This window comes from Bos indicus, chromosome 29, assembly GCF_029378745.1.
Source record: "Bos indicus isolate NIAB-ARS_2022 breed Sahiwal x Tharparkar chromosome 29, NIAB-ARS_B.indTharparkar_mat_pri_1.0, whole genome shotgun sequence".
In the NCBI taxonomy this organism is placed as follows: Eukaryota; Metazoa; Chordata; class Mammalia; order Artiodactyla; family Bovidae; genus Bos; species Bos indicus.
This window is the reverse complement of record NC_091788.1, coordinates 42,520,896-42,536,729: the sequence shown is the minus strand read 5'-3', so window position 1 is coordinate 42,536,729 and position 15,834 is coordinate 42,520,896. Positions and strand designations below refer to the sequence as shown.

The window sequence follows — 15,834 nt, the reverse complement described above, 5'->3', positions numbered from 1 at the left end:
TGGTTGCTGGCAGTCCTTGGAATAACTTGGCTTTTAGTTTCATCACTCTACTCTCTGCCTCTGTGGTCACTGGCCACCTTCTCTGTGTTCTCTCTTCTTACAAGGACACTGGTCTTTGAATTTAGGTCCCACTTTCATCCAGTATGATCTCAGCTTATCACATCTGTAAAGCCTCTATTTTTAAATGAGATCACATTCTGAGATTCCAGATAGACATGCATTTTAGTGGGGGACACTCCAGAGTACACAGATTTACAGGTATGAAGGGTTTGTCACTAAACATTCAGGGTGCTAAGCTTCATATTATAAAATAGGGAACAAATTCTATATAAGCAACCTTTGGTCTTATAATTTATTCACTATGAGTGATAAAACTATAAAACACATTTTTAGGGTTAAAATTCTTTTTTACTACATGGAAAGGCAAGTCCCAAAGGAAGAAATACAGATGGTCAAGGCATAATTAATGAAAATATGTGTTGCCTAGCAATAATCAAGAAAGTGCAAATGTGTTGGTACCAATTTGTATAGTCTGTACCACAGTAGCAGCATTGTAAATGTTCACAACTTTTGATCCACTATTTCACTTTTAGGAAATTTTCCTAAGGAATTATGCATATATAAGTAGATAAAAATATGTGGACAAGAATAGTGCCCCTAATGCATTATTGTAACAGTGAATTATTGGAAGCAACCCAAATATATATTTCTGAGGAGTTGGTTCAATTACGGTATATCTCACAAAGGAATGAAAATAAATCATTTAAAAGGAAAAAATAGATAGATGGCTCCATCTGTATTTACATAGAAAGATGTTCATGATATGTTGTTAAATGTGGAAAGTGCAGAGTAGTAGCATATATTGTATGATCCTAATTATTTAAAACTGAATATTTATGAGGTTGTTTTTAAAAAAGGAAGGATTTGAGAAATAAAAATTTCCTTTATTGTTTCACTTTAAAAATATGTTAATAGTTTGCCCCTGTGTGTCTGTTAAGGAAACTATAGTCATTAGGAGGGTTGTTGATGAAGAATTCTTGTTAGCTCTGCAAAGGTTTGTGGGTATTTATAATTTTAGGGAGCCTTTAAAACAAGATATTGAAGGGTTTTGAGTGAAGAGCAAATTGAGGATGTTACATTGCAAATAGTGTGAGACTTGTGAATATTTGGCAAGTGCTTGGCTGAGAACCACATAAACTTCGTTGTGGGGGACCTTTAAGTAGAGTTGATAACATTTCTCGGAGTTAAAAAAATTACCTAGACATTGTATTTTCTCAAGCATATACTTGTACATTGACTTGGTTGAGATCCTGCAGCTCTGCTCTGTATAACTTGGATAAGACATTAGCCTGAGAATGTTTAGCGGTAATCCAGAAAAAGACCTTCATGTAGTTTTTGTAGAGCATTTAAATTTATTAAGAACTGCATTCTGAAGCTGTTTCTGCAAATGTTCCCCTAATTACTTCAGGGATTGTTTTACTGGTCTTACTTTATTTTTTAAAAGAATAACCATTTATTCAGAGGTGAACACCTGCCAGACACAATCTTATTTATGGTATAATCAGTGCTAAGCTGCTGCTTCCTATAGTAGTTAGCTAGGAGATTAGCTCATTTTTGAGACTCCTTTTCAACAGACACAGGATGACTGTCATCACCATAAAGAAAACTGGCTTCCTTTTTTACTAGAGCAGAGAGACCTAATACAGTAACTACTGAGATATTTAGCTAGAAATTAAACAGAAGACATTGTAGGGAGCAATCTTCTTGGATGCCATGAGATGTTGAAATTGTCTAAGTCATGTGACAGTAGTTCTTATCTGCTCTTAAGTCTAAAACTCATATTTTGGTACAGCCTTCATAGAAACATTAATTGCTGAGGGTCTATTAAATCTGGGTAAAACCATAGACAATACCATTTGTGGTGTGTATAGATCCTGCTGTTTCTTGTGTGAAATATTTCTGAGGCTCTCAGTCTTTCAGTGTGATGACCATTGAAACCTTTAAAATTTTTCCGAGTGGATAATGCAGTCACATGTTTTAAATCCCAAAAAGGATTAAAATGTATTCAGTGAAAAGTCTCTTTTTTGTAGGCTTCCAGAGTTTCTTTAGTATATGCAAAGCAAATATAAATATACATAGAATAGCATGTTATTAATATGTACACTTATTTGTGTTTCACTTTGGGGTTTTAAAGAATTTGTCCCACTTTTTCTTTCTTGAAATTTTGGGGTCCCATTTTTTCACATTATAATTTATGATCCAGTTACAGTTCAATTCAGTTCAGTCACTCAGTCATGTCCGACTCTTTGTGACCCCATGGACTGCAGCACACCAGGCTTCTCTGTCCATCACCAACCTCCAGAGCTTGCTCAAACTCATGTCCATTGAGTCGGTTATGCCATCCAACCATGTCCTCCTCTGTCATCCCCTTCTCCTCCCGTCAGTCTTTCCCAGGGTCAGGGTCTTTCCCAATGATCCAGTTTGGATCCAGCTTATTTTCCGAATGACTGCCTATGCGTCTCAACACTGTCGAAGAGTCCGACTTGTCCTCACTGGTTGAAATGTCACCTTTATCAAATGTTAAATGTAGGGATCAACACCTTTTTAAAGTTGGTATAGGGCCATATTTTGGTTCCATCCTGAGAGGACTATGAAATTAAGGGTATTTAGATGGAGATTGGTATCTGTTTATTTAGGTATCTCATTAAAAAACATATTTTTTGATGTCAAGAGATCTTATGATTGATTATTTAAGATGGTGTAGAAATGAGTGATTAGAAGTATATGTTACTATTTAGAAAAAAAATCTCATGCAGATTTCAATTTATGAGCCATAAGTGAACTCTAATTGTAAAATTGAAAGCATGGGGAAAAATTAATTTTATTTGACCTCTGGAATTGGGGAAGGACTCTTTAAAATTAGAAGGAATAAAAGAAATTATCAAGAAAAAGTGCTATAGTTTTGAATACGTAATAATCTTATGCATGTTTATAAAAAGGCAAATGGAGAAAAATTTCAGTTATAGTATACATAAAGAACAATATATTTATTTACTTGCTGAAGAGTGACTAAGATAAAGGCCCTAAAAGTTCACTGAAAAGGTAATCAGCTAATGAACAAATATGGGAGAGAGTTTGGCCTAACAAGTAATAAAATAAATAAAAGCAAATTAAAAGAATGATCTACCATTAAATTTTTAAATATGCTATTTGATATCCAAAAGAATGCATCAGTATTACATATAAGAAAGAATATATATAATGTATATATGTAAGGTATGAAGTGTAATGAGTATCATCAACCCACTGCCCAACTTACTATTAATATCTGGAGCTAGAATTGGCACACTTTCTGTAATGGACTAAACTAAATGTTTTAGACTTTGTGGGCCATACAATTACTTAGATCTACTTTGTAGCAAGAAAGCAGCCATAGACAATTGTATTAACGATTGTACATGGTTATATTTCAATAAAACTTTATTTATAAATATAGTTAGCTGTCATATTTGGCCCAAGGGCTGTAGTTTTCTAGTCTCTTACCAAGAACATTATCAGTGCTGTTTTCTATATTTGTACACTTCTTTCCTTCTCCCTGCCTCTCCACAGAAATAACTACTGTTCTAAATTTTGCTTATGCTGTCTTGTCTTTGAATTAAAAAAGTTATTACTTGTATGTGAAGTGAAGTGAAGTGAAAGTCGCTCAGTCGTGTCCAACTCTTTGGGGCCCCATGGACTATAGTCCACCTGGCCCTCTATCCATGGAATTCTCCAGGCCAGAATATTGGAGTGGGTAGCTGCTCCCTTTTCCAGGGGATCTTTCCCACCCAGGGATCAAACCCAGGTCTCCCGCATTGCAGGCAGATTCTTTACCAGCTGAGCCACCAGGGAAGCCCTTGTGTTTGATTCACTTAACAGTCTTTTGCTAAGTTTCTTCAATTTTTTTTTTTGAACTTTATAAAAATATAGTATGTGGCCAATTTGCATTTTCACGGTGATCTTTATTTTTTATTTTTGTTTTCTTTTAATTTATGTATTTTAATTGGAGGCTAATTACAATATTGTGGTGGTTTTTGCCATACATCAACATGAATCAATCACGTGTGTACATGTGTCCCCCCATCCTGAACCCCCTTCCCACCTCCCCATCCCTCTGGGTCATCCCAGAGCACCAACTTTGGGGGCTCTGCTTCATGCATCGAACTTGGCACTGGTCATCTGTTTTACATATAGTAATATACATGTTTCAATGCTGTTCTCTCAAATCATCCCACCCTCATCTCCCACAGAGTCCAAAAGTCTGTTCTTCACGTCTGTGTCTCTTTTGCTGTCTCACATATAGGGTTGTCGTTACCGTCTTTGTGTACTTTATTTTTAAGGCTATCTGTATTATTGCATGGGATTGTAATTCATTCAGCTTCATTGTAGGATAACAGAGCCTTCTGTGAATATAACAGTTTATTCTCAGTGGAAGCTTGGGCTTCTCCAGTTTTTTTGCCATTATGAATAGCACTGCTATGAACATTCTTGTGGATGTGGATATATGGGAGTTTCCCAGGTTATGTGCTTAAAAGTGGGATTGATGGATAATTGAAATACATGTATTTTCACCTTAGGTAATGCCAAATTGTTTTCCAAAGTTCTTATTCCAATTTACACTCCCATGGCACTCCACTCCAGTACTCCTGCCTGGAAAATCCCATGGATGGAGGAGCCTGGAAGGCTGCAGTCCATGGGGTCACTGAGGGTCGGACACGACTGAGCAACTTAGCTTTCACTTTTCACTTTCATGCATTGGAGAAGGAAATGGCAACCCACTCCAGTGTTCTTGCCTGGAGAATCCCAGGGACGGGGGAGCCTGGTGGGCTTCCGTCTGTGGGGTCACACAGAGTCGGACACGACTGAAGTGACTTAGCAGTAGCAGCAGCAGCATCAGTGTTATAAAAATTCCCGTTGATCCATATCCTTGGCAACATTTGATATTAACAGCCATCTTAGTTTTGTTAAATTAGTGATTATAAAATAGTATCTCATTGTGATCTTAAATTGCATTTCTCTGATTACTAATGGGGTTGAATATCTTTTCATGTATTTATTTCCATTCATGTTTCCTTTCCTCTGAAATTCTTCTTGTCTAGTTTTCGATTGGGTGTTCTTTCTCTGCAGTGTCAAGATTCTATATGTCTGTTTTAAGTTGTGAACCTTGTATTCTGTCTTCCGTATCTTAGTTTTCTTCCTTATTTTGCATCATCCGATCTCTCTGTGCTGTTCTTTGTTATATTATTCAGATCTTTTTTTTTCTCCAGAGGAGATTTGATCTGTGTTTGCTTCTTTGGGGAGCCAGGGGCTTACCAGCCCAGGACCATTGCAGTGCCGTTTCAGGATCCAACTTAATTCAGCAATTATTTTTGCACAAAGTTTGTTACCCCATTATAGTGAATGGCCTCAAACGAGCCACAGCTTCACATGTACTTAGCTCAGTGCTCTGGTTTCAGCTCACCCCCTACCTACTCAGTTCCTTGCAGCTCTCTTTGTAGACTTTGTAGACTGTCTTTGTAGACTTCCAAGTCTACAGTGGAATAGAATGTATCTTTTGCAGGATCTTGTTAGGAAGAAGATCCCTTCCGATTCTCTGATGTTTAGTACTGTCAGAAGCAGAAACCGCAAGATACGATTTTTCGCCAGTCAAGTCAGTAAAGGTTTTAAAAACAATAAAAATCTCGTGAGTTCATAGTAATGAACAAGCCTTCTCACATGTTGGTGATAGGAATATAAGTTGGTACAATCTTCTACAAAAGCAGTTTAGCAATATATAAGAGCCTTAAAAAGGAAGGGGAGAGTATTTTAAATGTGAATTTTGATTGTCTGATGGTGGGTTTTATGGATGGTTATTTTTTAAATAGTTTTGAATATTTTCCAGAAATTTATATTTCCTCACATACCTAGTAATTCCGCTTAGAAGACCTTATAATCTTCAGAGATAAAATGACCTGAAGTTTTTTCCTGTGGAGATTTTTATGGTGATCCTTGTAGCTGGAAAAAATTTAGTAAACCACTTTTGTTTTATTCACTGCTGTGTCCCCAACTCGTACAACAATGCCTGCCACAAAAAGGTGGTCAAAATCTGTTAAATGAATACATAAGACTGTCTCCATTTTGTAAATTTGGGCTATGCAGTGTTAAGGAGTTCCTACCTTTATGTGGGTTCCTGTCTACTTTATTTTTAGCTGATAGTTTGAATTAGTTGAACTCAATAACTTGAATTATGAAGATGCTGGATCATATAAATCAGATTCCTTGCATTTTCATACTTGGGCCAGCTAGTTCTCACTTTGAGGAAAGAGCTCTGTTTAAAAGCTTCCTGACCCTTCCTTCTGTGGGAACTCTACAGAAGCTGGAAAGCAGCTGTCATGTCTCCTGAAATAGTAGTCTTTTCCCTTTGGGGTGGCCCAGAGAACCTCTCTGAGGAGAGGATAGAAAATATATATCATGAGATTCAGGTGCTTCTACTTCCTTTAATGTTAAAAAAATGAACAAAAGTAAAGCAAATGGATAAATAGCGATTTATAATGCTTTTAAGGGGAAGAGTGAGGGTGTGGCAAAGGCCTGGTCTGGGAGAACCTGAAGGGTTGATAAGGATTTTCCTGAAGATATGTTAATGAAATTATTATTTTTTTTTTTAATTTTTTTTTTTTTTTTTTGATGTGGACCATTTTTGAAGTCTTTATTGAATTTGTTACAACACTACTTCTGTTTTATGTTTTGGCTTTTTGGCCACAAGGCATGTAGAATCTTAGTTCCCCGACCAGGGATTGAACCCCCACCTCCTGATTGGAAGGTGAAGTCCTTACCACTGAACTGCCAGGGAAGTCCTGTAAAATAAAAAGTAAAATTTCCTGGACGTGTAGGGAGTAGACGTGAATCTCGCAGAGTGAAAACCAGGGTAGCGATATCCTGCGTATTCTGTTCTGGACTAGAGAGGACTTAATTCTGCAGAAGGGAAGGAGACCACACAGTCACGTGAGAATAGAGACCGTCAGCAGCCTGGTCATTGCCAGAGAGGGCCCGGCTCACAGTCTGGGACTCCTGCCGCTCCCTTTCAGCTAGAGATGTTAGAACAACCAGATGGACCGAAGATTGTGCTTTATGCTCCCCTTGGCTGAATAAATCTCTTTGGCTTATTGTTTCCTTGTTCTTGGTCCTGTGGACAGACATTGCCAGTGAATTCAAAGAGCAGTTACAGACACTGATACTGCATGTATTAAACCCAGCCAACTTAATGGAAAAGGAGATCAATGGCTCAAAAGTCACCTGTCGGGGACTGCTGGAGTATTTTAAGGTAAATACGGGGTTTTCATTATTAAAATATTTGACTTTTGGTGAAACTGATATAGGTTATTAACTGAGTTCAGGTATTTTAAAGCTTGGGGGAAGTTGGAAGGAGAAGCCTTTTCAGATTCCATCGTCCTTCCAGGAGTGGGCCACTGGGTGGCAGTATTGGTCTAGGCACCAAATGGCTGTTCTCTGCACTCTCTTAGAGGAGTGATTACTGTGGCTAAAGGAAGACTGTTCCTCAAGGAAGATGGTGTGGAGAGGAGGTGGTTAGGAAGTTGCTGTGAGTAGGAGACGGCACCTAGATGTGACACGACTACCTCACGGCGGATGGTCACTCTGCCCACAGGCAGTGGTGAGGCCAGCGTGCATGGGGAGTCTGGCGGGAGCCATAGCCTTGGTAGGCGTGTGCTGCTTTGAGAACATTTCTAGTTAACTAAAAAAATGCTAACATGCACTCGGAGGCGTGCTGTGTTTTTGCTAATTCCTGGGTGTGGATCTAGGTCTCTAGGAAAATGCAATTGTACGGTCACTGTTTCTGAAAGGTAAGCTGCAGTTAAATATGACGAGTGGCGTTTTTCATAATTGTTTTCTGTTTATATTCTAAGGCATATATTAAAATTTACCAAGGAGAAGATCTGCCTCACCCCAAATCCATGCTTCAGGTAAGCAGTTCTTTGACAGTCCTGGTAGTTTTCCCCTTTTCTTTTTTTAAAAAAGCTTTATTTTTGGCTGTGCTGGGTCTTTGTTGCTGTGCGAGGGCTTTCTGGAGTGGGGGCTACTCTCCGTTGCAGTGCACTGGGCTTCTTACTACGGTGGCTTCCCTTTTTGCAGAGCCTGGGCTCTGGGGCGTGCGAGTTAGTTCAGTAGTTTTGGCTCACAGGGTCTAGAGCATGGGCTCAGTAGTTGTAGCACACAGGCTTAGTTGCCTCCTGGTGTGTAGAATCGTCCTGGACCAGGGATCGAATCCGTGTCCCCTGCATTGGCAGACAGATTCTTTACCACTGAGCCACCAGGGAAGGGCCCCCTTTTTCATTATGCTGAGGTCTGTTCATGTTTAGCATGTTTTCAGCAGTGTGACTACCTTGAGACTTTTTTGTCTGTATTCATGGTGGTGGAGTTAGAACAGAACAGAGTCCCCCCAGAAGTATTGTACGCAGGTTAAACATACCCCATTCCATTAGGCAAACTGTTCTCCTATTTCCTGTTGTCTATTTTCGTAAAACATGTCCTGACTTATCTATTTACTAATCAGGTTTTTCATTTTCAGCCAGTTTTATTATCAACATTTTGATGTTTTCAAGATGTCATTTTGTGAATACATATGATTTCTGACTTACACATACTGAAGATAAGGTTGTTTATTGCCAAATGTTTATATCTTTAGTAGATAAACATTTTCACAAAGGGAGTTAGCGTGTGAGATTGGTATTGTAAAGATAAATTTTTTCTCTTCTGAGTTACATCTATTCCTTAACATACAAAATTGAAGTAAAGGACATATTTTCAGAGGTTTAGTTTTATGACAGATTCTTATGTATGAGAATATTTTTTGGCAGAAAATCTAGCAGAAAAGGTGTATTTTATTTAATCAGTTGGACTTTGTGGAAACCTGAAAAATAACAGAAGAATCATAAAGGAAGAAGAATGGGGAATAGAGTGAAACAGAACTTCTGTTTGGTTATTTGTGGAAGAATACTAAAAGAGAAAGAATTTATAATTTGTGGTTTCCTTTCTTCAAAGGCCACTGCTGAAGCCAACAATTTAGCAGCTGCAGCCTCTGCCAAGGATGTTTATTACAACAACATGGAAGAGGTATGTTGGACGTAAGTCTTATTCTGAAATATCTAACCTGGGCAATATTTTTAACTTGAGAAGTCCAAGCTTGATCCTGCTTAGTATAGCTTATGATGATGAGGCAACATTCAGGTTATCCTGGTTATTGGGGCCTTTTAATTACGACCCTTTCTAAGCAAGACTTTCTTACAGCGGCACTGCTCTCACTGATCAGTATCACCCTGGTTAGTAAGTGTGCTTTTCAGAAGAATTGAACCCAGACTTTATTGATCTTAGTCATCATTTTAAAGTTCGTTTCTAGTATCTTAAAATTTTCTAAGCTTTTCAGCGTTTTCACTTGTTTTATTTGGCACTTGTTTCTGAAGGATTCTTTACTGCGTTCTGTCTTTATTCTCGTTAGGTTTGTGGGGGAGACAAACCTTATCTGTCTCCAGACATTCTAGAGGAGAAGCACTGCGAATTCAAACAGCTTGCTCTGGACCATTTTAAGAAGACGAAAAAGATGGGTGGGAAGGATTTTAGCCTTCGTTACCAGCAGGAGCTGGAGGAGGAGATCAAGGAACTCTACGAGAACTTCTGCAAGCACAACAGTAGCAAGAACGTCTTCAGCACCTTCCGAACCCCCGCAGTGCTCTTCACGGGCATCGTGGCTCTGTACATCGCCTCCGGCCTCACTGGCTTTATTGGTCTTGAGGTGGTGGCCCAGCTGTTCAACTGTATGGTTGGGCTGCTGTTAATAGCGCTTCTCACCTGGGGGTACATCAGGTACTCTGGTCAGTATCGTGAGCTGGGCGGTGCTATTGATTCTGGTGCAGCGTATGTATTAGAGCAGGTAAGTGGTGCCAGCCCAGGAGGCTGACGGTCGATAACAGATAGATATGCGTGCTTCTATTGTAAAATATCTCCATTTGGAAGAGTTCAATAGTGATAGAAGGCATGAGAAATATGCCTTTTTTTTTTTTTTGATAGGTCTTATGTTTTATTATTGTTCTTTAAGATGTTAATGTTTATTCCTACCTAATATTTTGTTTCCATGCTTAAAACCTGCTCATTAATGCAAAAAACTTTACAAGTTAACATACATTGTGTTCTTCACGGGAAACTTTTAAATACGTGTTCATCAGACATAATTCCTGTGTGATTATCTCCTACATCCAAGGTTAGTTTGCTTCGCTGAAAGTCATGAGCTTTGAAAAATATGAATTTAGCGAAATGTTCTATTTTGAGATCTGCCAGTAGATGGCATCTCTTTCACTTAAATCGCTTCATCAAACCAGTGGCTCTTGACATTGACATGATCTCCAGGTATACAGATTTGAGACTCTGCTTTGTTTTTCTGAGTAGCAGGAACAGATCAGTTAGAAGCTTGCAGTGAAGGCTGGCGAGCTGCCTATCCACTAAAGATTCAGCTGACCTACTTTCTGGGGCATTAGCAGCCACCACAGACTCCCTGACCCCTGCATTTTCATTCCCTAATTTTCTGTCTCAGTGTAGACAGAGATTTTTGAAAGTTTGTCTGTAATGGCTTGCTGTTTTGACACTGTGCTGTAATTTTATTAACTGACATGTTGAATAAATGGACTTTTGCAGGCCACTTCTCACATCGGTAATTCCACTCAGGCTGCTGTAAGGGATGCAGTTGCTGGGAGACCGCCCTCGGATAAAAAAGCTCAGTAGCATCCTAATGAGAGGATCAGACAAGAACCCTTCTAGCTCCCTCTGATTTCTGGGCGTCTGCTACGGCCACAGGCCCAGGTCTCCAGGAACGCAGACCCGGGACCATCTGGGAAGAGCCGAAACACGGCACTAATAAATGAACAGACCTTTCCTGTGGTTTCAAATTCTTAAACACACTTCCGTTTCCCTTGGAAGCGTTTCTTTTCCTTGCTGGTGTAGATCCAAGCTTGTGTCTGTTTTCTCATTACTCTCTGCTTTGTGCACTTTATGGGGGAGAAAGCTAAAAGAACAATGGAAATGCGGTTTTAAGTCCTTCATGTGCCGCTTAGTGCCTTTTAAGATTGAACCCATGCTTTCGAGGACTTGATCGGGAGGAAATTGAGGACATTCACATGAAAGATGCTGTTTTGGGATGAACTGTCAGTTTGTACCGTACTCTTTTGAGAAGGATTCCTTTTTTTAAAAGTTTACAAAACTTGGCAAAAGCTTCAAAACTAAAGACTGACTAAAAATGATGCTATTACGGTTTTTAAATCTTACGATATTAGAGAATTGTGTTTGCCACATAATATGGAAAAATTGTATTTAAATCAACCATACACTGAAATTTAAGGTCTGTTTCCTGGCAGGCTGGCAGTTTTGTTAGAACATATTCTGGTTTGTTTTTGTTTTGTTTTTTTTGCCTTCATTCATTCCTATAGCTTCTTTCTAGAAAAGAGGCAGACATGCCTTGAAAAACCAGAGCTGCTCATAATAAAAGGAATGAGTGTAATACTTTAAGGAAAAAACTTGAGTTTAAATGAACCATGTGACCTCTGATAAGTCATCTGAACTTGTGCCTTGGTCAGACTTGCTGATTGTAGGTTTATAACACGTATGTGTATTGTACATAACTCACACAGTCGTCATTCATGAGAACAGAACTTTATCAAGGACTAGAGGAAGGATTTTTACCAAACAGGCTGCCTTTAATCGATGTCCCGTCTCATGCGGCTTGGCAGCGCATCAGGTCTTCATCCACAGCGTTTATTTGCAGTCTCCTGTTCACGGTCTGATGTTTTTAATAATGAAGCTAGAACTGTCAGTTTTATTTAGTGAACCATCCTTTATTTAACTTTATACGTGACTAGTCTGGTAGCTCTAAAATATCTTTGGCTTAGTAAGGACCGAGTCCCACCCAAGTATGGATATATAATATCTAGAAAGTATCTAAATTCTTTATTTACCTTGATTGTGTGATAAAAATTTTTGTCTACCAGTTGCCTTTTCCTTTGTTTATCATGGTGAATTGTTGTGGATTCTAAAACTTCATACAACTTGCCTGCAAGTATTTATATAAGCATTCAGGTATATGAGCCTTAATTCTGAAGATAATTTCTTTTGTTGTGGGAGGGAGGTAGGGAGTTACAGGCAAATTCCAAGTGTAAGTTCTATATACGTGAAGTATGAATGGATGGTGGAAAAAAGTCTTTTCTAGTCTGTCATCTCTTTATCAAAGAGTATTTTTCTTGACTATTTTAACACTTTACCACTCAAGTATTTTTGTAAGTTTTGAATTAATTCTAAATGCTTAATGTATTTTTCACATTTACATACCATCTTGCCCTGAAGTTCTTGCTATTCTATTCAGTCATGGTTAAATTTTAGAAAAATTCCAACTTGTTCTAAAAACTGTTTACTTGCGTATCAGTAATACTTAGCTTTATTAAATTAAAACTTTAGTTTTGAAATTTTGGTGCATTTTCAGGTGGCCTATCATATTCCTGAAGATTGATACTTATTTGCTAAAGGCCTTACAGATGTTGACATACTTAGCTTTTAATGCACTGTATAAGCATGTTTATAGATTTCAGAAGAGTTGTCTAGAATTATCCTACTTTTAATGATGAGAAAAGGATGCTATGTTTAAAACTTGAATACTAAAATACTAGATTTTTAAAAAATAAAAAAACATGCAATCATGTATGATTTAATGAAACCTTAGAATTTAGTTACTGTTTAAATTCACCAAATTTCTGTTTTGATCATAAAGGAATAACGTGTAATTACCCTGGGGAAGCCTTTTTTTGTTTGTTTTTGGTCTTATTCTGCCTCTGGAGATTGTTTATAGTTTTCTCAGTGAGGATTTTTATGAGTTTCCTTTTTTTTTTTTAAAGAGAATTGATGACTTTGTATCAACTTTTCCAGTAAAAGGTGCATTCTCATTGCTGGCTGTAAGTAGTCCTGGGGAGGTTTATGACCGGGTTGCAAAGAATGCCTTTTTCCTCTTGCCTCCCCTCAGCTGTTGGTGTGTGGGTCAGGGACTTGACTTAGGACTGTAAGGTTTTCCTGGTGTTTGTTTCTCTGCCACTCTTGCCTTTCCATGCAAGCATTTTAGTTGGCACATTCCTACTAACATATAAAAGGTTTTCAGGATTTTCTATGAAAAGAATTCATTTTCAGTTCAGTTCAGTTGCTCAGTTGTGTCTGACTCTTTGCAGCCCCATGAATCGCAGCACGCCAGGCCTCCCTGTCCATCACCAACTCCCGGAGTTAACTCAAACTCAAGTTGATCGAGTCGGTGATGCCACCCAGCCATCTCATCCTCTGTCGTCCCCTTCTCCTCGTGCCCCCAATCCCTCCCAGCATCAGAGTCTTTTCCAATGAGTCAGCTCTTCGCATGAGGTGGCCAAAGTACTGGAGTTTCACCTTTAGCATCATTCCTTCCAAAGAACACCCAGGACTGATCTCCTTTAGAATGGACTGGTTGGATCTCCTTGCAGTCCAAGGGACTCTCAAGAGTCTTCTCCAACACCACAGTTCAAAAGCATCAATTCTTCAGCACTCAGCTTTCTTCACAGTCCAAATTTCACATCCATACATGACCACTTAGAAGAGGTTAAATTTTTTTTTTTTTTAATACTTCCAGCTTCTAAGTAAAAATAACAGAATCAAAATTTCAATTCTTTCACTGAGAACTCTTTCTAGATTGATGTATAGACAGAAAGAGGGAAAACTATCATGTAAGATGATGAAAACAGCCTCAGAGTCATACCTTATTTTAGCAGTATATCAAGAAAGCTGTCGTGTGGAGGTCTCTGTAGTTTCACGCTTGGTAGAGTTGCTTATGAGTATTGTTTTTGTTTTACCTGGTCTTTGCTTTTTTTCTCTTTTGTGAAGTAAAATGCTTTAGGTGAACAAACAGACAAACTGCCTCATACTGGCAGTGCATTTAACAGATCATACCCAGCGTTCCACCTGGCTTATGAAAATGGTGTCTTGATAAGTATGTATGAGTTACAGAAAAATTACGTGGTTGATTTAAGTCCAGGCAAAAGTGATTAAAAAACAAATAGTTTTATTTTTCCCTGGTTTTTTAAACAAAATAATGTAACTTATATGGATATCTTAATAGAGCTATTTTTTTCCCCATGGAACTATTGAAATGTAATTTAGGATTATTTAGGATGGCTGCCATCTAAGGTAGCCAACACAGGTTGCATCATTTGGCTTAATGTTTAGATCCATCACAATTTTAATCAAGGAATAGGGGCATAGTGAAGAAAAGCTTCAGTTACTAACATACCAACTATTTGTGAAGGTGGTGTTTTAAAATGATATTCCGAAGCCCATTTGTGAAGAGACCATTTGCAGTTGAGTAGTTTTCCTTCTGTGAAGTCATATTGTTGCTGTGTTTTGAATGGTGGCTCTCTTCTATCTTGACCTGCATAAAACAGCCCTGGGAGGGATGTTTAAAAAAATTCAAATTGCTAGCTTTATACCGAGGGATTGTCTCAGTGGATCTGGGTCTGGGTTGTGGCCCTGGAATCACCACTTTTAAAAACAGCATCACAGGTGGTTCAGAGAGCACAGTGGGAGAGGCTGCTCTGAGGGATGGGAAAGTGCAATTCAGTGTTGCCTGGAGGCAAGTGGACACCTTTTGCCTGAGATTCAGAATGGGTGGTCTCCTGCCAGATACAATCACTGAGAGTTAGGAGTAACAAGGATGCATTTAGTCCAGAGGATTACCCAAGCTCTATGAAAATGTTTCTCTAAATTAGAAAGTCCTCGTGCCTTCTCTGAAAAATGAATGTACAGGTATCCTGTTTACCAACAGGTGTACTTAGGATTAAAAAACTAGTTTGAAAGTTGTTTTTCTTTGAAAAAGCAAAAATTTAGCACTGTGACTTGAACCTCTGAATCTTTTCATGCACAGAAAACCGTAAGCCATAAGTAAAAATGAACAAAAAGGACAGAGAGTATCATAATTTTGAAAATTAGTGACAGAGTACCCCTTACCAGGGGCCTTCAAGATTAAGGACAGAAAGATTTTAGAAGAAATGTTTCTTCTTGAGAAAGGAGTCTCACATGCCAGAACTCAAATTATAAATGTAGTGTTCTTATGACCAGGGGAAGATGCATCTGATTCCCAAAGTGCTCCAGTTTAGATACGTAAATGCTGTCATGGACTTAAGCCTTAAAGGAGTGAATACTAATTTTGAGCGTATACAAATTTTCTTCTCTGATTTCTCTTCTCTTTCAAAAAAATGATTTGTTAAAAGCACTTTCTTCTAGACTTTTTGAATGGCTTTAAAATTTAATATACTTTTTAAAAAGTGCAATGGATTAGATTATGCTATTAGTATAAAAGCATGTTTCTGTTTCTTAGTTTTAAGGTCATTTAATGGAATAAAGATCACAGCACCGTGTTCCTTGTGTTTTTCCTTTCTCTTTAATATGGGAAGATGTGTTAAGTAGATTTAGGCTTGGTAAAGTGAATAGGATCTCTAAGGGAATGAAAACTTGGTGTCAAAGGTGGCAGTGGTAATGTGGTTTGAATGAGTCGGCTTTCTCTCTCCTGAAAAATAATACTGCACTAGAATCGTAATCTCTAGCATAATGCCAGAGAAAGCTGTGCTGTTGACAGTATTGCATAAAATGGAGCACAGATTTTATAGTTACATGGACTTGTGAGGACCTTGGAATTTGGAGGACTTTCATTTAGTTGCCCGATCTGGAGCCAACTGGTTAAATGGTTCGTCTCTGGGA

The 15,834-nt window shown here is 38.3% G+C and overlaps 1 protein-coding gene across 2 annotated transcripts in view; it reads left to right on the top strand.

The window, feature by feature from the left end:
* ATL3 (atlastin GTPase 3) overlaps nucleotides 1–15,494 on the top strand; it is a 46,404-nt gene extending 30,910 nt beyond the window's left edge. For both annotated transcript variants that reach the window (XM_019954738.2, XM_019954737.2), the window contains exons 9-13: nucleotides 7,212–7,339; nucleotides 7,941–7,997; nucleotides 9,076–9,147; nucleotides 9,530–9,961; nucleotides 10,720–15,494. In XM_019954738.2, the coding sequence (XP_019810297.1) occupies nucleotides 7,212–7,339; nucleotides 7,941–7,997; nucleotides 9,076–9,147; nucleotides 9,530–9,961; nucleotides 10,720–10,806 (776 nt within the window). In that variant the 3' untranslated portion in view covers nucleotides 10,807–15,494. The remainder of the gene's footprint in view (nucleotides 1–7,211; nucleotides 7,340–7,940; nucleotides 7,998–9,075; nucleotides 9,148–9,529; nucleotides 9,962–10,719) is intronic.
* Nucleotides 15,495–15,834: the final 340 nt, after the last annotated feature.